This window comes from Protopterus annectens, chromosome 11.part0 (assembly GCF_019279795.1).
Source record: "Protopterus annectens isolate FY-2018-M chromosome 11.part0, PAN1.0, whole genome shotgun sequence".
Lineage (NCBI taxonomy): Eukaryota > Metazoa > Chordata > Ceratodontiformes > Protopteridae > Protopterus > Protopterus annectens.
In genome coordinates, this window is record NC_056745.1 from 1,462,566,867 (window position 1) to 1,462,590,583 (window position 23,717).

Below are 23,717 nucleotides of genomic sequence, written 5' to 3' on the forward strand. Positions count from 1 at the left end.
AGCTGAATTAGTTAAAATACACTTACTTGAAGCCATCAACCAAGAAATTCCTTCAGGTTTCAGTGTCTTGTATGAGGACAGACAGAAACATTAAGCAGTGATTGTACTAGGAGCAGTTTCTTTGGGACAGCTACTGTCACCTTCACCCAAGAGAGCTGATCACTAATAGCACCCACTTTATCATATCTTTCACCCATTTATCAGTCAGTCTGTTGTCTACCCTTCTTATCATAAAAATACTTATGTGTCATGTTGGGCATATCCATGTCCATCATGCCAACAAAACCAATACAGAGGACATTGCTGCGATGATAATGCCTACTTGTGTAGTAAGCCATTTGAAAAATAGGATCATGTGAGTGTGATAGGCTGTACCTGTCATATATCTCTGCTGAAACGTATTAGGCAGCCAAATCTGCCTTAAGAGCCATGTGACCCTTAACTTCATGGCATATCTCTATTTTTTGCAGTAGTGAAGGCAGTCTGAACTGTTAGAAGATTCTAGGTTTTCTGTTTATGCCATTGTTGAAAATTAATACCACCAGAGCCTGCAGCCAATCCATTGGAGTCATACTTCCCCTTATTAAGGAGAAACAGTTAAATTAATTATTTTCCATTTTTATATCATTGTATAAGGAATTACTGCACCACTATTGCACAAAGCCTGCTGTATTTATAAATCACTTTTTACTGCCTACCCTTTCATGACTTGTATAGTAAATTTTAAATTTTGTTTATAGTGTGTCACCTGGGATTTATGACTTTCTTTTTCAAATCTAATACTTGGCTAGATTTAATAATTTAATAGTAACAATGTATCAGTGAATAATTTTATTAAACTCTCATTCCTAGTGCCTCCCGTTAAAGACCGTTTTGCTGAGGTGTTAGGAGAGAAATTGCAAAAAAAAAAAGTTATTGGCTGCTACTTTGTTGTTTTTATTTATTTCACTGGTGTGTTGTCATTTTTATAAATTTAATAATTTGCATAAATTAGCTACTAAAAAGTCATGCACTGAGCACTTTTCTTTACACTGTTTTTAGTGCTATATGTGAATTGAACATGAGGGCTGGGATTATTAAAGATGCACTAAGTACCTCAGGAAAGCCTGTGCAGTGTAGCAAGGATGCATTGCTGTGTAAAGTAGACATGAATATACAAACAATGATGATATGTGTGGATGCGCAACTAACCATGGTCTAGAATTCATTGTGGAGCAAAGAACCAGCCACATACTGGTTAGTGCACATCTCAAGAGACATTAGGGAAACATGTAGACCACATTGGCACTTGGGGGACCAGGCTACCAGCAAACACTGCATAGTACAAACTTACAGTACATTGCAAACACCTGCTGTCTGATGTCCGGACACCTTATGAACACAACTGTGTGATGTATCTAAAAAAAAGAACCTAAAAAACTGTAAATAATACGCTATATAAAATACTTTCAATTGTTCTAATTTTAAAGCATTTGTTTTGGACTACTGGAAAGAGTTCCATGTAGGAAGTCCCTGGAAGTTAAAAACGGAATAAAATGCATTAATTTGAGAGTTTATGTGTAATGCTTCCACATCCAGTGAAAACATTTGAATAAGCAGTATATTAAAATTGCATTCTTTGAAGCGTTGAGTAATTTTCTACTTATTTTAAAGTGTTTTATAATATAAAATTCAAAGTATGAGTTATACCTATGAGTTATTATAAAATATAAACATTGCTTATAAAATCATTCGTTATGTTGGTAATTATTTTTACATTTGAATGTGTCTGATTTTTTGGTTAATTAGTACAGAATAATCCCACTACCACTGATATGATAGGGTATTCTAAAACTGATATTAGCGATAACAGGAGCCAGATGAGGAACTTAAAAAAATAATTTGATGATATAGAAAATACAGAGGAAGAAGGTGTAGAAAGGTATACAGAGAAGGGATGCAGTGGTATATAAGCTTGTAAAAAAGTAAAAGGAAGAGGAATGCAAAAATAAAAAAAGACCTGTTAACAAACCTGTAACAATCATATGTAATCACAAATCATAACAATGAAAGAGTTGTATTCCCAAACCGCGGCATTGAAACAATGAAGAAGAAAAGGATGAACGAAGATATCAAGAAAATGTTCATTCCTTGAAGGATAAGAATGAGATTTTAGTGTTGAGAGACTTGATTTTAAAAGGTCTGTGTAATATAATGCCTAGAAATTACTAGATCATATCCGAGGGGAGCAAAATTGTATAACATACAGGAAAGTATAAAAAGATTTCAGATCCAAACTTTAGGCTAACAGAGATGTAATTTTATCCTTTGTTGACAGGGTTATTCCAAATAGGCTTATGGCCTCTCTTCAGGGAAGATCTGAGATTGTAATTTTATACTAGGGGAAATTTTGCCAGGGCATCTGAGAACTTTCCCTACTTGTTATGGCACTTGTGAATGCAGCTAATGAGTGTGAGCATCCATTCATACCGCTGATGGAGCTGGGAGAATGGCACACAAAGATGGTGACTGCAGGAGACAGAGATGAGGTGAATGCCAACTCTTTAGTAATGTTTTAGGATCATGTGGGGAAAAAATGGCTGAAGATGGTGAAAAAGAGGATCAAGTGAAAGATTTAGAGGAATCATCCAAAGAGACCTGTTCAAGCAGTCAAGAAGTGAGGAAGGAATTATAATCACAACACTCCAGTCAGGAGGGTTGCGGGATGATAAATTGGAAAATCTGTTAGTGCAGATCGAACTGGAGATGGGGAGAGATGCTTCATGGAGTGAAGTAATGGAAAAGCTAAGTAATACGGAAGAAAAGCAGAAGAAATCATTTACAGAGATAATAGGCATATGAAAAGAAGCAGACAAGGAAAAAAAGAAGATGGAAGTCCTTAAAAAAGAAGAACTTCATTGTGAGAATATAAAGTAAAGAAGAAGTAAAACTGGATAGGTATGAGGTTTAGGACAAGTTAGTTGTGCCTTAGGCATAAATGCACAGGAGGTAAGAGTTTTCATTCTAATTAAAAAAGTAACATCCTGTGACATTTTTTTTAGAGTGCTAACATCTTAAAGACATTTCTAAAGAAATATGGAGGAAAAAAGACATTTATCCTTGGAATAATTATGTTGTAAAGACTTTTGTTCGAGAAACATGGGAAAAAAATAATATGCAGTTTCAAACATTGAGAGAGTAACTGTAAAAAATATTTATTAAAAATGTGGAAATGAAGTAGAGGACATTTCAAAAGTGTTTTATTATAGGGGACTTTGGCTAGGAGCTTGGGACTATAATTTAATTTTGAAAATGGATAATGGTAAAATTGTATATATTCTTAGTATGATTAGTGTCGATGGACGCAGAACCATTAAATAAAGGGGGCAACAAAATACATGTTTTTTCTGTGGGAGAGAGAGACATTTTTGTAAATAATTGTGATAAAAAAGATGTTATGTATGTGGGGCAACTGGTCATAATGCAAAGAATTGTAAATTACTGTGTTACAAATGTAAACAAACAGGACATACGTGGATGGATTGTGAGAAAGAGAGGAAGTTAGAATGTGAAATTGAACAACAAAATATAAATATCAAAGAAATTATGCAACCAGAAGATCAACAAAAAAGAAGAGAGAAAGTAATGACATAAATCAAGAAGAGAGTTTGGAGAAAACACAAAAAGGAGATGGGGAGAACGAGAGTGGAACAGAAATTAGTGACTGGTGCCAAAGTCATAGCCTTAAACTCAATGCCAAAAACTGTATTATTATCCCTTTCAGTACAGGCGATGTTCCTATTAACTACCATATCAATAGCAACACCTTAGGTACACACTCAGTGGTGAGACACCTGGGCACTCAGGTTCAAAGCAAACTGACCTTTGACCACAATGTCTCCACATTGCTAACAAAGGCATTCTATATTGTTCATCTCATAAGTAAGGGCATTGCTCCCAGAAAAAAAAAGAAGTTATAACCTCCCTATACTCTTCCCTCATCAGACCAATGATTGAGTACAATGCCTGTTTTGTTATATACTGTTCCAAGCACCTGCAGCAATTAGAGAGACCACAAAGGTTCCTCACAAGGAAAATTCAAGGTCTTCAACATTTGTCCTACGTGGATCATCTAAAATCACTATCATTTTATTCTGTTTCATACAGACTACTAAAAGGTGATCTCCGCCTTGCATACAAGACAGTCTCTGACCCTGCATTATTGGAAATGCTGCAACTCTGTAAGTTAAATGGTATATGGGTTACTTCCTCTAAACACCTTAACCTGGTGTGTGACATTAATAGAAGCTGCTTGAGGGATAGATTTGTCTCCCAGAGGTTATTGCACCTTTAGAACAGATCCCCCCATTTCATGTCAAACAAAGAACCTCATTGTTCCACTTCAAACCCAATCTGGATGATTTGATGGGTAACTGTAAATTCACCTTGGGGTTTCCACCTGTGTCCCTCTTATATATGCTGATCATGGAAATAAGGGTAGAACTTGGCTAAGCTTGTAAGGGCCTTAGGGTTATTTTTCGAGTAACTTCCTATGATCTTATGATCCTATGAAGAAGATATAAATTGGAAAGTAGTTAAGAAAAATATGATTGGGAAAAGGGTTCAAGATAGGCAATGAACAATTCAGGAATCAGGAATAAAAGTGAAAAAGAAAGGAAATTGATAATTAAAATAATATTCCACAAATTAAAATGAGTAGTAAATAATCTTAGAATCCTATATATTAATGTTAATAGTATTAATAATTTAGCTAAGAGAATTGGAATACTAGGGTGGTATTAGAGTTACGATGTGTATGTGATAGTATTAGAAGATATTAGGACTTTGAATAAAGAAGAAAGAGAACAAGTAGAGACTTTATGGCCAGGTGGTATAGTATGGAATTCAGGACATGAAAAATGTTCAGATATTGCTATATTGTACAGGAAAGGAATAAAAAAATGGATTATACATTAGTTAGACTAGGAAGAGTGCTGGTAGTTGATTTTAGATGGGAAGGAAAGGTGTATAGATTAATAGCAATATATGCTTATATGTTACATAAAGAAAGGGAAAAGTATTTTTAGACAAATTATGTTACACTGAATATGGATATTATAGTAACAGAAATTTTAATTGTAATTTAAGACATAAGAAGAAAAAAATGTAGAATAGATAAGAAGGCAATGGAGGAGATAATAAAATGTAAAAAATCTAAAATTATGGAATTTAAGCCAAAACACATATCAGAGAGGGAGCTTTCAAACAGAAATAGATTATTTTCTTCTGTCTAAAACTATAAAAGTTATGATAGAACAAGTAGTACCGACAGGTTTTCAGAAAATTTAGCAATATGGATTGAACTAGATGAAAATAAGACTATATTAAAATAGGAAAAGGTAATAAGAGAATAAATGAAAATTAATGGATTAAGAATTATCAAGAAGACATAATAAAACTAAGGAAATATTTAACAATGAAATATTTGCATAAGAATTGATCAGAATGGTAGATAATATTTAAATAAAAGTATAAGAAAATGTATTTAATATTAGAGAATGAAAGAAGATGAAAAGATAAAAAGGCATATGGACAAATTCAAAAAAAAATGTTTTAAGTAGATTAGATAAGAATGAAAAGGATTATTTTTGGAAAGAAGAATAAATTTACAAAAAAAAATCAGGAGTAAATTAAAAAAATATAGAAACGAAAAAAACCCACCAGGAACTGGAGCTGAGATGCAAAACGGTTTATTCTGGTACCTCGGCTAGAAATAGCCTTCAAAGGAATAACCATTCAGACTTTTTTGCATCTTTTATACTAAAATCAAACATAATAATTAAACAATTAAGCAATTGAATAATTAAATATAACATGAGGCTTGAAGCTTTAAAGAGACCATGCATTAATGAACCACAAGAAAGGACAAAATACACAGAAGCATTCAGCACAATAAATGCATATAGTCAAAAATTAACTATATATTATACCAATAAATATATGCATGTAGTAGGAAAATAACTAAATGTTTTACAGGTATCTTTGTAAAATATGGAAAATACCTTTAAATAGTGATATTCATTTCCAAATTCAAACCTTTAGGTTTCAAAGTACCAAAAGTTAATATAATATATATTAATATAAACCTACTTTCTAAATTCAATAACTTCTGTAAAAATTACCAGCATTATAGACATCCGGTTTAGCTAATGCACAAAAAAATAAATCCAAAACACCATTGTGAACAACACTAAAATGTTCAGAAATTGGACTTTCCATCCTATGATTTCTAATATCCCCCATGTGTTCCAAGATCTGTATCTTTAACTGACGTTTAGTTTGGCCTATATACTATTTAGGTGGAATGCAACCACAACCCACAAGATATACAATTCCACAAGATTTACAATCAAATTTTTCAGTGGCCTGATATTTTACACCATTAATACAATTACCTGATAAATTTTTAACTTTGGAACAAACTTTACATTTGCCACATTTGAACATACCCTCTGACTTAAATCTGCCATCCAACAAATTCATCTCCCTAGTTTTTCGCTTTGGCTTCAACATTTCCTTCAAATTCACATATCTTCCATAAGAAAAACAAACTTTATTAGAAAAAAGCTTACCTAACTCATCATTTTGACAAACTATAGACCAAAGAAAATCCACAATATTTTTCAAAGTTAGGGAGAAAAGAGAATATTTGGTGACAAAAAATATTTTATTTTCATTTTTGCTATTCAAAAAACCCCTATCAACTTTCTTATTTTTATTATAGATTCTATCTTCATCCCTTATACTCAAATCAGGTTTAAATAACCTATCAATACTATTATTAATTAAAGATTCAGAATAGCCTCTAACTAAAAGTCTATTTTTAATGTCCCTAATTTCAGACTCCAACAAACCAATTTCAGAGGTATGTTCAAATGTGCGCTTAAATTCACCAAAAGGAAGTGCCTTAATCAAATGCGTAGGATGAGCACTAGTAGCATATAAAAAGTTATTAGTTGCAGTATCCTTTCTAAACAGCCTAAATTGTACCTTATTATTAACATCCACATATAGTAGAATATCCAAAAACTGAATAGTATGGATATTCACTACATATGTGAATTCAAGACCAAATCTATTGCAATGCAAACTAGTAACAAACTCATCAAATTCCAACACATTACCAGTACACACAAAAATTAAATCATCAATGTACCTATAATAGAGTACTGAAAAAATACATGGATCTTACTTGCTTGCTAGCTTACTTGCTGTGGGATGGATTTGAATATTTCTTATGACACTCAGTCTTGCTGGCTGGATTCTGCTAAAATTCAAAGTCTGATTATATTTGCATTCACAGTCTGTTGCATACAGAAACTTGCAGAATATACACTGATGAGAGAATATACTTTGCAGCATCAACTTTAAAGAGCAGTAACAAATAACATTTTATAATAAACCAAACTGGAAAACCGTTGCAGCTTAAAAGTACTGTTCCAACTTTACTTCTCATATAGTACAGATGATGTGAGAGATATAACATTTACCTTAGGACTTGTGTCTCTATCATACCTCTAACATAACTGGATTTATACAGATCTTTATATACAGTTTTTAGTCATGCATAAACATATTTTGGAGAATTGCTTATCCTGTAGAAACAATACTAAACTTCCTTGTTTAACAATGTCTTGTAAGAGACCAGCTTTTCTGACAGTGTGAATATCCTGTAACAGTGTCCTGATGTCCATGTAGAAAAACATATTTTTGAGGAAACACATTGTCCTGTATTCTATTTGAATCTGTGTATAGAAACATATGTTCTTATGTCAATGCTGATAAGCATATCCTGTTTTTTATGAAGAAAAACATATTTTTGAGAAAACACATTGTCAGAGATCAGCTTTTCTGACAGTGTGAACATCCTGTATTTTATTTGGATCTTTGTATAAAAAACATCTGTTCTTGTGCCATATCCTGTTTTTCCATGCAGAATAACATGTCATTGTTCTTTAAAAGCAGATTTTGCATTTTTGTTCTTGCATACATCCTGTTTTGAGTCTGTAAGGGAAAAATGTCCATTCTTTAAAAGCAGATTTTGTATTTTTGCTCTTGCATACATCCTGTTTTGAGTCTGTAAGGGAAAAATGTCCATTCAGCAGATTCCTTTTCCAAGCCATGGTAATTTAGTATGACTGCTGATCACATATTACTAAACTATGTTTGTGCATTTAAGCAAGCCTTTTCTTTCAGCATATTTACAACATAATTAATTTCAGACTAATATTAATAAAATCTAACAAGTACAACATTTTTACGAAAAAATTCTAAAGTGTACAGAAATGTATTTTTTATAGAAGTTATTGAATTTAGAAAGTAGGTTTATATTAACTTTTGGTACTTTGAAACCTAAAGGGTTGAATTTGGAAATGAATATCACTATTTAAAGGTATTTTCCATATTTTACAAAGATACCTGTAAAACATTTAGTTATTTTCCTACTACATGCATATATTTATTGGTATAATATATAGTTAATTTTTGACTATATGCATTTATTGTGCTGAATGCTTCTGTGTATTTTGTCCTTTCTTGTGGTTTATTAATGCATGGTCTCTTTAAAGCTTCAAGCCTCTTGTTATATTTAATTATTCATTTGCTTAATTGTTTAATTATTATGTTTGATTTTAGTATAAAAGATGCAAAAAAGTCTGAATGGTTATTCCTTTGAAGGCTATTTCTAGCCGAGGTACCAGAATAAACTGTTTTGCATCTCAGCTCCAGTTCCTGGTGGTTTTTTTTCGTTGCTGTTTTCAGTTTGGTTTTCATACTAAAAAATATAGACAAAGATATTTTCAGGGAAAGAAAGAGGAATTATCACCATATTTAAGTACTAAAGTTAAAGACGACAATGGTATAATGAGAGAAATGAAAAGTAGTGATGAGAACCTTGAAAAAATATCAATCTAAAATAATGGATATTGTACTCAAATTTGTGAAAGTCATGATAAAAGAAAGAGGATTAAAAAATAAAAGGTATGTAGAAGGTAAAACAGTTTACAGAGGAAATTAATAAAAAAACAGCAAATTCCAATAACTGAGAAAGTTAATAAAGAGTGTAAATGTAGATACAGCAGCTGGATTGGATAGTATAAGATGTCAAATGTATGACAATTTAATGATATGACAAAAATGAATTTGAATAAAAGCATTTAATGAGTGGTTAAATGATGGGATAAATTGTGGAAAAGTATGTGTGAGTGTCATGAGATTTATATTGAAAAAAGGAGAAAAAATAAAATAAAAAAATGGAGACTTGTAATGTTGAATGATTGTGATTATAAGTTATTCATGAAAGTAATGCAGAAATATTAGAAGACAAATTGCTTTATATAATAGATGTTTACGTGGTTAGTGGCAAAGAAACTCAAGAGATATTAATGATAATTCGGGAAAAAGTAGATAATATTAAGAAAGGTCAAACAGAAACAAAATTAATAGTGGCAGATATAAATAAAGCATTGATTCAACAGAACATGATGTTTTATGGCAGTTAATGGAAGAATATAATTGTAATACAAAGATAAGTATGTGAATCAGTATATAAAAATACTAAAGCTGAAGTTTTAGTAAATGGTTGGCTTAGTGAAAAAAAATGGAGACGAAAAGAGGAGTAAAAAGGGATGTCCAATGAGCTGTTTTTTTTTTTTTTTTTTTGTTATAATGGCTATAAATAGTGTTGTAAAAGGATTAAATGAAGAGTTGGAAGTAAATATATACAGAGAGATGAGTGTAACATATCCTGTTATGTCATATGATGATATAATATTAACAGCAAAAATTGGATAAGAAATGGAAAAGTGATTAGAAATGTATTGAATAGATTACAAAAAGTTAGCTTGAATATTAATAAAGAGAAATGTAAAAGTGTAGGAGGTGAGAAAAGTTTGGAAAGTATACAGTTTGGTAAAGCAATATCAACATTAGAATTGAATTTGGAGAGTATGATATAATAAAGGAGCAATAGGGAAAATCTTGGGAAATTTACAAGTACTTAAAGTTATACACTGTCATTATATAAAAAAAGTACACTTGATATAGGGATGGAGAAATTATCATATTTAGCCAGTATATATACAATTCTGAGACATATGGAAACAATATTTATTTGTGGATCCAGGTCGATTCCAGTCAAAAGAGGAGTTTTGTATATGGAAAAAGACAAAGGAGGTCTGGGTTTATTGAATCTAATAGTGTATGGAATGTCCAGTTCTGAGATGGATGAGTGGAAAAAGAGAATAAGTTGGTGATTAATATATTTAAGGAAAAAATATAAAAATGAATGGAATTTAAGAACTGAATTTAATTAAAATGAATAAAAGAGAGAAGGAGCTGAAAAATTAAGAGATAAGGATGCACCGAGAAGAAATAAAAGTGTAGAAATTAAATACAGACAAAACTGATGAAAATAGGAAAAGTTGGTACAAAAATATTATGACAAAAATTATCAAATTAATCCTTGTGAATATTTAACTAAAGAAAACGTTTAAGCTATATAGCAAAGAAATAGATGGTTTATGAAAAATGTTGTATATCAAGATTTTTTTATGAGGTTGCAAGATAAATTATATGTTAAAGGAAATATACCTCATAAAAGGATTAATGAGGTAATTTGTATTGTGGAAAATTAGAAATAACTGAACATGTTGTGTAAAAGAGTAAAACAATTATGGGAAAAAATAATAGAAAGTAAAATAGTTAAAGAATTGAAAGACTATAAGTAAATAAGCATGGACATAATTGAGTATAGTGTTTATGGAAAGCATAGTAAAGAAGATGTTAATCACCTGATAAAAAATGTGGTATTATGTGGACAATTTGGAATGCAAGGTTAAATGAAGTTATGTGTAAAGGCAAATAGATATTACTAAATATAAAAAAAAATCAAGTGGCGGTTATAGAGAAAAGAGTGGGGGTCTGTATGAAGGAATATAACATGAAATGTTGATGTAAATATGTAGATGTGTATATTGTAAATAAGTTATAAAATATAATATGAAATGTTAATTCTTTTTGTAATTATGCATATTGTAAACAACTTGTAAATAAAAATCCCCTATTCTTTTCATTAGATGCCATGGGACTTTTTACATTCAGCTGAGCTACTACCAACTTAAGCAGATGGGTCCTTGGTTTAATGTCTAATCACTGCAGCATCAGCCATCAATCTACCTCATGCTGAAATAGAACCCACAGCCTTCTGTACCACAGGTTAGTGTGCTACTTGTTGCGCCACTGCAACTTAATACAATAATAATATATTATTTTAGTAGCATTTCCAAATACTTTTAAAATTAGTAAAAACTTTAATAGTAGCAAGAAATAACTATCTTGAAAATTAAGACATTAAGATCAATAATCAAAGAAAAGAAAGAAATAACGATGTTCTGTCAAGGGCAAAAAGTAAATGTACCATTTATGGATATCCTTCTAACACCATGTTATACAAGCTTGTTACATCAAAAACTAGTGCTAAAAACATTGAAATAAAAGTATTGACACTGAAATATAAACAATACCATATATGTATATGGGAAATGTGGTATTAAAAGGCCATCTTTTCAGGCCCATAAAATACCATTGAGACATGGGAAACAAGATAGGTTAATCAAATGCATTACAACTTTTTAGACCATCTTCTTCAAACAAAAGGTGGGACCCCCCAGAACTCTTCTGTTGCAAATGTTATGAGCTTAAACAAGAAAACAGTGGAAATGGAGGTACATTTACAGAAAAATAACATAGGTGTACATATAATAGCAACTGCATAGGGAAGGCACTGCTGCTTCAGCAGTAATGCATCTCTCCCCCTGACCATGAGAGGAATTACGCCAATAGTACAATGTTCTCATTGCCGGGATGCCAGTGGGAATGGAAGCAATTTTCATGTCTGCCAGATGGCTCCCATGAAGGCTCTGAATAATTACATTTTGTGGTGAGGCTTGCTGGTAGACAGGCATGAGGGCAAAAAAAATCATAAAGAAAAGAAATAAAGAATATGAATCACTTATATGTAATCTTGAGAGGGGTAATTGAAGGACTTCAACATTTATGTAAACAACAGCTTATAAAATATAACTTCCTTCACTCTAAGTATGAATATTTCAACTTGTATTTTCAATCTAACCACAATTTTCCACAGTAGTTAACAGCCCTAATATAAATAGTCAGCTTCTTCCCAAAAAAAAAAAAAAAAAAAAAAAAAATTTTGGAGGGTCAAAGCTTGACATTTATTCTGAGAACCCTATGCTTACAAAAATATGAAAGTTGTAATATAAAATTCTCTTATGGGTGCTAAGTGGTCAATAAATGAGACATCCTTTGCAGAGCTAATAACATCTGCTACAATATCTTAGAAATCAAAATAATGTATTTCTGTCTGACATGCACCATGTCTCTGCATATGCCCTGCTATTTCCAAGCTGCAAATTACCTGATTGATGCACTGCATGCCGTTCAGTTTTATCTTCTTTTTTAATTTACCTCTTACATCACAACATTAATATTAAAATTGTTAAACCATAATATCTTCATATAGACTAACAAAAACATCTTTAATTGATGGAAATATTTTTAAATAAGTAAGAAAATGTAAGTACATTTATGCAAATGAGTCTGTAAATCTTAGAATGTTTACTAAAATATCAACTGTATTAACTTTGGTGTACCTCTCTACCTCTTATTGCTTCCAGTGTCCCTTGTTTTTAATTATGTATTAAATGCAGAGTCCAGAAGTAGTGGGTGCACCAGGCTGTAAGAAAACGTCCACAAAATATTCCAAAAGCTGTCCTTTATTAAAAACAACAACAAAGCCAGGCAGAAAAGGATAAAAAGGTAAGTGCTTTCACGTTGATACAACGCTTCATCAGACCTTGAAAAAACATAAGCAAATGCATCTCTTTTATACCATAATCCATTGCTTCTCAATTAAAAAGGCTGCGCTTTAATTAATATAATTAATGACACTTAAAATGTCAAACAGCTCTAAATATATTACCAAGTTGATAAAACATATACATAGATATATATAATGTATGTAAAAAAAGCACATATATAAAAAACATGTACAAATAGCTTAAGAAACATATACATAGAGGCTACGACTAAAATAGGGGCTATGAATAAATAACGTCAATGAAAAATCAATGATTCAATGGTCGATTGGCCAGGAATGGCTTAAGGGATATTTTATCATTAAGCCCATATATATGGGCTTGTAACCTCAAAATCCATTTATTCTCCACCTCTTCTGTATATACAATGCAGCCTGCCAGTACTACACCAAGTGCTCCTCTTCTTACTTCTATGGTAGTTAAACCGAAACAAATCACCATAGAAGCTATGATACACTCGGAGGATCAGGATAGTAGAGCGATACAAGCAGCGCTTGCATCCCCAAGCGACTTTGCCGATAAAGAAAAACGGAGAAAACAGACAACTTTAGATTCATTTATTGGAGGCCCTGAAGAGGAGGTATTTGGTGAAGGCGAAGGTTTCCCTTCTTTTCCTTTGCCAATAAAACCATTCGAAAGAAGGACATGGTCCCCGTTGAACAGGATAAGAAAGAGGAAGAGCACAGAGGAGTCGTTTCAACATCAAAAGAAAGTGATGAACTTCACCAATCTGACTTAATTATTAACATTTCAAGGTATGCACTAAACGTCCATGAAATTTCATTGTTGAACAAGGGCTTAAATTTTATACCCTCATGTTCAACAGACTTTGCTGATTTATTAGTTGATATTAAATTATTCACCAGGAACCTAGGGTTAAAGCTACTTTATGGGCAAAATAACTTGAATGTTCATAATATAGCACCAAATAGTTTTAAGAAACCATCTGTTTTTGTACCGCAACTCCATCCGCTTTTGGAAGCCTTTGAGAAGGCATGTGAAAATGATTTGTTTACTTTATACAACAATAACAAACTGAAACCTGAGTTTCATAATTTAACGATAGGAGAAAGGGAAGCAATGTCTAGCTTACAGAATAACGATGCTATCACCATACGTAAAGCAGATAAGGGGGGTGCTATTGCTATTATGGATAGTGACTTTTACACTAACAGAATGCAACAGATGTTAATGGATGAAGATACTTATGTCTCTCTTGATTGGAATACTTTAAGCAATTTAATTAGAGAGGTACACAGTGCATTATATGATATGTTGTTATGTAAGAGCATTGACAAGGAACTTTATAACTACTTTATAATTGAGAACCCTTTGATCCCTACGTTCAGGGGCCTCCCTAAAATACACAAAGATCGACACAATCCCCCCTTGAGACCTATCGTGTCGAGTAAAGGCTGGCTCACTAAATCACTCTCTATCTATTTAGATAAGATGTTTAAACCAATTGTGGCTAATACCGAACAAATTATAAGGGATACTCAACAGTTTCTGGAGAAACTTTCTATTTTAAATAAGCACCATCTGTTATGCAGTGACGATATTTTTGTGACGCTTGATGTAACCTCACTTTTCACTTCTATACCGAACAACGTTGGCATTGATTATGTGCGTCAGTTTTTATTAGGAAAGGGCATAACTAACACAGATATTATGAAATGGATGAGTTTATTAGAACTAGTCCTTGAAAATAATGTTTTACTTTATGACAACAATTATTATTTGCAAAAGAAGGGGGTAGCCATGGGGACCCCCTGTGCCAACACCTATGCCAACTTGGTGTTGGCACAATGGGAACAGACTTTTGTATTTAATCATGCCCTGTTTTGTAAACATCTTAAACATTACAGTAGATTTGTTGACGATGTTTGTATTGTATGGGGGGGATCGGTTAATTCATTGACAGAGTTTGTGAGCTATCTAAACTCTACGACTGATTTTTTACATTTTGAATGCAATCATTCTACTTCTGAGATTGTGTTCTTGGATGTTAAATTGGTTAAAGGAGCAAACTGTATAGATACAGAGTTACATAGGAAGACCTGTTGGAGAAACAATCTATTGCATCGTAGCAGTATGCACCCTAAACACATTCACACTAATATTGCCAAGAATCAAATGCTGCGGGCTTCAAGATTAACCACCCAAGAGAAAACATTTAATCAGCAAAAAACTATACTTAAAAAGAACTTTCAAGAAAGAGGATATAAAGAAACTGAAATATATGAAGCTTTAACTCATGGTAATTTTCATAGAACAGGCAAAGGCACCCCTTTTTTATCAAGAGATGCTGATAATGAAGGTCTAAATATAGAAGGTGTGCATCCGCCAGTAAATAGACTCATTATTCCATACACCAACATCAATACTCAAATTAGGCAAGTTATAGGGAATAATTGGACACTTTTACTGATGGATGAGAAAATAAGAGACTTGGTAGATGTTAGACCATCCATATCTTACAGAAACATGAAGTCCTTAGATAGGAGACTATGCTATGAACAAACGAATAAAAACAAATTTAAGCCACAAAAGACAGGCACTTTTGCTTGTCAAACATGTAGGCAATGTAAATATATAGCGACAACTGATAGATTCCTACATCCTTTTACCAAATATGAACATACATTCAGGGGCTATGCTAACTGCAGGACTAGAGATGTCATATATCTCGCTCAATGTCAAAACTGTAATCTCTTCTATGTTGGCAAAACTAATAGAACACTACGCGAGCGTATTAGAGAACATATTTATGCGATAGAGAAACAGAATACAACTAATGCATTAGCACGACATGTCCTTGAGAAAGGAATTTCACATTGTTTCAAATTTATGGTCATTGAGTCAGTTATTAGAACAAGCAGATTAGGGAACATTAAAACCTATACAGAAGAGGTGGAGAATAAATGGATTTTGAGGTTACAAGCCCATATATATGGGCTTAATGATAAAATATCCCTTAAGCCATTCCTGGCCAATCGACCATTGAATCATTGATTTTTCATTGACGTTATTTATTCATAGCCCCTATTTTAGTCGTAGCCTCTATGTATATGTTTCTTAAGCTATTTGTACATGTTTTTTATATATGTGCTTTTTTTACATACATTATATATATCTATGTATATGTTTTATCAACTTGGTAATATATTTAGAGCTGTTTGACATTTTAAGTGTCATTAATTATATTAATTAAAGCGCAGCCTTTTTAATTGAGAAGCAATGGATTATGGTATAAAAGAGATGCATTTGCTTATGTTTTTTCAAGGTCTGATGAAGCGTTGTATCAACGTGAAAGCGCTTACCTTTTTATCCTTTTCTGCCTGGCTTTGTTGTTGTTTTTAATAAAGGACAGCTTTTGGAATATTTTGTGGACGTTTTCTTACAGCCTGGTGCACCCACTACTTCTGGACTCTGCATATTTATTCTTGGTTTTAAGGGTGCTTTGCTCGTCAGGTATCATTTTCTTGATTAATTATGTATTAAATGCTCAACATCTTCACAAAAGAACCACATTTCTGGCTGAGAAGCATACCTCAAGATATTGCACCAATAAATATCCATCACTCTTTCCAAGCAAACCACTAACAGATCTTTAATACTCAGTTCAAACACTTCCCAGCTACCTGTCCACATGCCTCTGTGATCTAGGATTCTAGTGATATTGTGAACTTTGTTGCAGCATTCTTGTATATATGATTGGATGTCAGCTCACTTAAGGACCTTCACTCTGAATTGCAAGAACATGGGTTTACATTTAATAGTCAAAAGATCAACCACTGAAAATTCATCCAGTGGCTTAACGTGCCATTTAGTAGCAAAAGTACTCAAAAACCTGTTGGCAATAGAATGTGGCATAAAGCAAACTTCCATGAAAGATACAGAACCTAAATGTATTATAAATTTAGCATTAATGGTATGCATACTTCTCAACCTCTTAGTGCAAGAAAGTTGAACAAAGACTGACATAATGAGGACACAAAGGCCCAAAAAAGTTACACATTTTAAATATTACTCTTATAAACATAAAAACTTACTAGAATAAAAGGATTTGTGTTAGCATGTATTTTCTGAATGCTATGAAATCTGAAGTTCAAATGCATGTAATTATTTAGAGACTTTAATCCTTATATCATCCCAGAGGTTTATTAAAAAAAACATAATTTTTATGAGGAACAGACCAGAAATATGAGGCAAAATTTAGACATTCTGTGAAAATTTGTACAGTTGAGAGGCATGGTAGTAGAAAAGCCATGGGGGTCTAATGATCATTTCTCATGCTGTAATTCTGTGTAATGTTTCACCACTGCAGAGTTAAATGAACAACGGTGCTGTTTCATTACCCTTAGCCATCCTGCTGTTGTATGAGTGTTATCACTGTAGCGTATGAAAGGGGAGTTTTTAATAGCTCGCCTTCCTTCCTAGAAAATAAGGGCCTATTCATATCAGTTACTCATATCACTTATTCATATCACTTACTCATATCATTTACACATATCACTTATATCATTTACTCATATCAGTTACTCATATCATTTACTCATATCTCTTATATCATTTACTCATATCATTTACTCATATCACTTACTCATATCACTTATATCATTTACTCATATCATTTACTCATATCAGTTACTCATTTCACTTATTCATATAATTTACTTGTATCACTTACTCATATCATTTACTTGTATCACTTACTCATATCATTTACTCATATCACTTATATCATTTACTCATATCACTTACTCATATAATTTACTCATATCATTTATTTCATTTACTCGTATCATTTACGCATATCATTTACTCATATCACTTATATAATTAACTCATATCATTTACTCATATCACTTACTCATATCATTTACTCATATCACATATATCATTTACTCGTATCATTTACTCATATCAGTTACTTATATCACTTATTCATATCATTTACTTATAACATTTACTTGTATCATTTACTCATATCATTTACTCATATTTACTCATATCATTTACTCATATTTACTCGTATCATTTACTCATATTTACTTGTATCATTTACTCATATCATTTACTCATATTTACTCATATCATTTACTCATATTTACTCGTATCATTTACTCATATCATTTACTCATATCATTTACTCATATTAACTCGTATTATTTACTCATATTTACTTGTATCATTTACTCATATCATTTACTCATATCAGTTACTCATATCACTTATATCATTTACTCATATAATTTACTTGTATCAGTTACTCATATCATTTACTCATATCACTTACTCATATCACTTATATCATGTACTTGTATCATTTACTCATATCATTTACTCATATCATTTACTCATATCAGTTACTCATATCACTTATTCATAGAATTTACTTATATCATTTACTCATATCACTTATATCATTTACTCGTATAATTTACTCACATCATTTACTCATATCAGTTACTCATATCACTTATATAATTTACTCATATCATTTACTCGTATCATTTACTCATACCAGATACTCATATCACTTATTCATATCATTTACTTATATCATTTACTTGTATCATTTACTCATATCACTTACTCATATTTACTCGTATCATTTACTCATATTTACTTGTATCATTTACTCATATCACTTACTCATATCACTTATATCATTTACTCGTATCATTTACTCATATCACTTACTCATATCACTTATATCATTTACTCATATCATTTACTCATATCATTTAATCATATCATTTACTCATATCACTTATTCATATCACTTATATAATTTACTCATATAATTTACTCATATCAGTTACTCATATCACTTATATCATTTACTCGTATCATTTACTCATATCAGTTACTCATATCACTTATTCATATCATTTACTTATATCATTTACTCATATAATTTACTCATATTTACTCGTATCATTTACTCATATTTACTTGTATCATTTACTCATATCACTTACTCATATCACTTATATCATTTACTCGTATAATTTACTCATATCAGTTACTCGGATCACTTATTCATATCATTTACTTATATCATTTACTCATATCATTTACTCATATCACTTACTCATATTTACTTGTATCATTTACTCATATCACTTACTGGTATCACTTATATCATTTACTCGTATCATTTACTCATATCAGTTACTCATATCACTTATTCATATCATTTACTTATATCATTTATTTGTATCATTTACTCGTATCATTTACTCATATTTACTCGTATCATTTACTCATATTTACTCGTATCATTTACTCATATCACTTATATCATTTACTCATATCATTTACTAGTATCACTTACTTGTATCACTTGTATCACTTACTCATATCATTTACTCATATCATTTACTTATATCACTTATATCATTTACTCGTATTATTTACTCATATCATTTACTCATATCAGTTACTCGTATCACTTATTCATATCATTTACTCGTATCATTTACTCATATTTACTCGTATCATTTACCCATATAATTTACTCGTATCAATTATTCGTATCATTTACTCATATCATTTACTCGTATCATTTACTCATATCATTTACTCGTATAATTTACTCATATCATTTACTCATATCACTTATATCATTTACTTGTATCATTTACTCATATCATTTACTCATATCACTTACTCATATCACTTATCACTTATATCATTTACTCGTATCATTTACTCGTATCATTTACTCATATTTACTCATATCACTTATATCATTTACTCGTATCATTTACTTATATCAGTTACTCATATCACTTAATTGTATCATTTACACATATCACTTAATTGTATCATTTACTCATATCACTTACTCGTATCATTTACTCATATCAGTTACTCATATCAGTTACTCATATTTACTCATATCTGTTACTCATATCACTTATATCATTTACTCGTATCATTTACTTATATCAGTTACTCATATCACTTAATTGTATCATTTACACATATCACTTAATTGTATCATTTACTCATATCACTTACTCGTATCATTTACTCATATCAGTTACTCATATCAGTTACTCATATTTACTCATATCTGTTACTCATATCACTTATATCATTTACTCGTATTATTTACTCGTATCACTTACTCATATCATTTACTCATATCATTTACTCATATCACTTACTCATATCGTTTACTCATATCATTTACTTATATCACTTATTCATATCATTTACTTATATCATTTACTCATATCATTTACTCATATTTACTAGTATCACTTACTCATATCACTTGTATCCCTTACTCATATCATTTACTCATATCATTTACTTATATCATTTACTCATATCAGTTAATCATATCAGTTACTCATATCACTTAATTGTATCATTTACACATATCACTTAATTGTATCATTTACTCATATCACTTACTCGTATCATTTACTCATATCATTTCTTTCTTGTGTGTCTGCAATATCTTGTCTGTCTGCATGCAGTAAGGAAGAACTGCAAGTAGCAAAATCAGTGGAAGTATCATTCACTTTGTGATTTATTTCTTCTGTGATACCATTCCACCGCTTACGGTCCAAACTTGTGCAAACCTGCTTCTCCAACATGTAAACTATGACAGCATCGGGTAAGTCATCATCACTTCACTTTGTAATTTGTACATTGTCTTTATCCTTAGTAACATGTATATTACTAGCATCACTATTAAACTTCTCAGCACCTTCCACAACCCTTCCTTCCTTTCTCTTGTGACTGGGACTCCTCCATTACTATTACAGAATGTTCCAGTAAAGAGTCACCCTTAGGATACAAGCATTTCTCTAGTGCCCTTGCCTTTATGGCTAGTCTTGATGACTTGATGGGTGGACACAAATTTTCACTATAGTCATCTTGTGCGAATCTACTTGATTTGGGAGGTGAGAGCACTATTCTGTGCTTAAAAGGGTGTCAGGAACTTTTAAGTGTGGTTCTTTGAAGATATCTGTTTCTAGATATCTTATTGGTCCTAATAATTGCTTTCCTAGTATTGCGCATACATTCCTATATTCCTAACTTCTCCCAAACTGGTATCAATACCCTGAAAGTACGCTTCGCCCTACTGGTACTAACTCAAAAATAAAGCATAAAAGTACATAAATAAATATTTGACTTCTACATTTGGCAGAACATTTGTTCCCGCAATCCAATAATTATGGGTAAATATTGAACAACTTGGTCCCTAGATTTATTTATTTATTTGTTAACTGGCTTAGTGACCTGTCCTTAGACTCTTTCAAGGTACAACTCAGGCCATAAGTTAATACACTTTTTGTTTTGTAGCTGAGTGCCAAGATGATTTAAGAAAGTTGGGGAACACCAGAGTACCTGTAAAACCAAACATTCAGATGCAGGGAGAACAGCAGACTCCCCGCAGTGATCACCTACCCCTATTAAACAGCTTCCCTACACATTAATGAGCATACATGAGGAGCCATCTGTCTGACTTCAGTTTGGCAAAGTTGAACCCACTGATTGCTCTTTTCCATGGGTATCACTGGTGGTACATTTTTTTAGGTATGACCTAGGATTGATTCCTGTCCTTTGTAAGGTTTCACTATTCATTATGTTTGTTTTATCCTAGAATTGATATATGTTAATTAAGGGGTAGGGGAGAAGCCGCAGTGGTACAGCGGTAGCATTGTTGCCTCACAGCAAGAGGTTCTCCTGTTCAATTCACAGCTGGAGTGCCTTCTATGTGGAGTCTGCATGTCATCCCCGTGGTCAAGTGGCCTCCGAAAGACATGCGTGAATGGGAGTGCCTTCGCTGAAGGTTGGACATCGGGCTGGCAACTCTGCACCATAAAAAAATCTACTGCCAATCATTAGCAGACCAGAGTTCTGCTGTGGCGACCCCTAACCAGGAAAAGCCAAAAAGACAAACAACAATTAGGGGGTAAGGGGTTGCTTGCACACAGGGGATGTAGCCCCCCCCCCCCCCGCAAATAAAGCTGTACTCTTTGTTTTCATCCAGCTGTACCTCATCCTGATATAACTGGATGAATCATAGTGGAAGCAGATTGACCCTACTGTCTGGAGCTATAAAACAGAGATCTCACCCCCTCAGTCACAATGCTGCCCCCAGAATTAATTATACTGTAATTAATTATTCATGCAATTATTGTACCTGATAGCCAGCATGTGAAATTACATGCAGCTTGATAATCATTCTACAGTACGACAGACTGATGAAAAATAAATGTTTTAAGTAATTTTAAAAGTCTTACCATTTTCAGTAAGTGTTTTCAGTGCTGACTTGTCATTAATTCTGGAAAAAAAGTTTACACTGTATTTTACTAACTTTGTTCATTTTTATTCTGTTTATTATAAAAAGCTTTATCAGACAAAAAAATTGCATCACAACTCGTGATAAAGCTAGAATGTACTATGCTATTTTAATCTGGAAACAGTGCAGTGCTATCATAATCAGAGAATACATTAAAAAAATCACTATCTATAATATAAATTTGATCAATCATTAAAATGCTCTTAAAATCAATCTAGACAATTCATCTGCTTTATTTTATTTTTGTTAACTGGAATAGGTACCTAGAAAGTGTTCACTCATACAGACCTGGAGTTGAAACCAAGTGACTGGTTACACAGCAGTCAAATGTTAACATGATACAGAGTGGAAATAAGAATAGTGGAGAACAGTGTAACTTGGTATTAGTGGTAATTACAATTATAGAGTATTATGGCTCCCTATTTTATATGGTGGAGCAGTACAACTGTGTTGTGGAGGGACCATGAAGTATGCGTACTATACCATACCACAGGTAATAACAGCATCTACAGGCAGTGATAGTATCAGTAATGCAGGTAATAACAACATCCACAGGCATATGGGAGTGAAAGCATCAATAGCCCAGGTAGTAACAGCATCCACAGGCATATGGCAGGGATAATATCGATACTGCAGGTAATAATATCCACAGGCATATGGCAGGGAAAGTATCGATACTGCAGGTAATGACAATATCAACAGGCATATGGCAGGGATAATATCGATACTGCAGATAATAATATCCACAGGCATATGGCAGGGATAGTATCGATACTGCAGGTAATGACAATATCAACAGGCATATGGCAGGGATAATATCGATACGGCAGATAATAATATCCACAGGCATATGGCAGGGATAGTATCGTTACTGCAGGTAATAACAATATCCATAGACATACATGTTCATAGGTTCACTGGAGATTACTAATCTAATGGCTCAAGAGCCTTTACAAGCCCAGCCAATATTACCAGATTTTATAGGTTCATAGATGCTTACTACGCTAATGACCACAAGGGTCTTATGCCTAGCCATGCATCCCAAATCCCTGACAAGTTCTGATACCCTTGATAAGTGTAAGCATGGGCCTGGGAGATGAACCATTTACAGGTTACCTCTGTCCATTAGAGATATAGGAGCCAAACCAGGGATGAATTTCTGGTTTCCTATCCAATTGTCCAAGTTGCACTGAGTTAAGGGGGAGCTCTGCTTCACATGATTAGGGAGCCTGTTCCATAGATGGAGTAGTCTCTGGGATACATACCTATCTCTCCAGTAGGTCCTATTTATATCACAAGCAAGGTTTAAGTCTTTAGAATGGGTAATTCTGGTGCTGTTTGTTTTATGGATATGTAGAAGGTCCATCAGAGTGGGGTCTGACAATGCCCTGTATGCCAGGCATAGATCTCTCCTCAAAAGCCTGTAAGAGACAGAATGCAGTGAT

The 23,717-nt window shown here is 32.5% G+C and overlaps 1 protein-coding gene across 1 annotated transcript in view; it reads right to left on the reverse strand.

The window, feature by feature from the left end:
• The window catches only part of LOC122815905 (V-type proton ATPase subunit S1-like), a gene marked incomplete at its 5' end in the record, with an annotated part of 315,745 nt that overhangs the window by 238,758 nt on the left and 53,270 nt on the right, over positions 1-23,717 (reverse strand). The window contains one exon of the mRNA XM_044088754.1: positions 22,214-22,254. Within this exon, the coding sequence (XP_043944689.1) occupies positions 22,214-22,254 (41 nt within the window). The remainder of the gene's footprint in view (positions 1-22,213; positions 22,255-23,717) is intronic.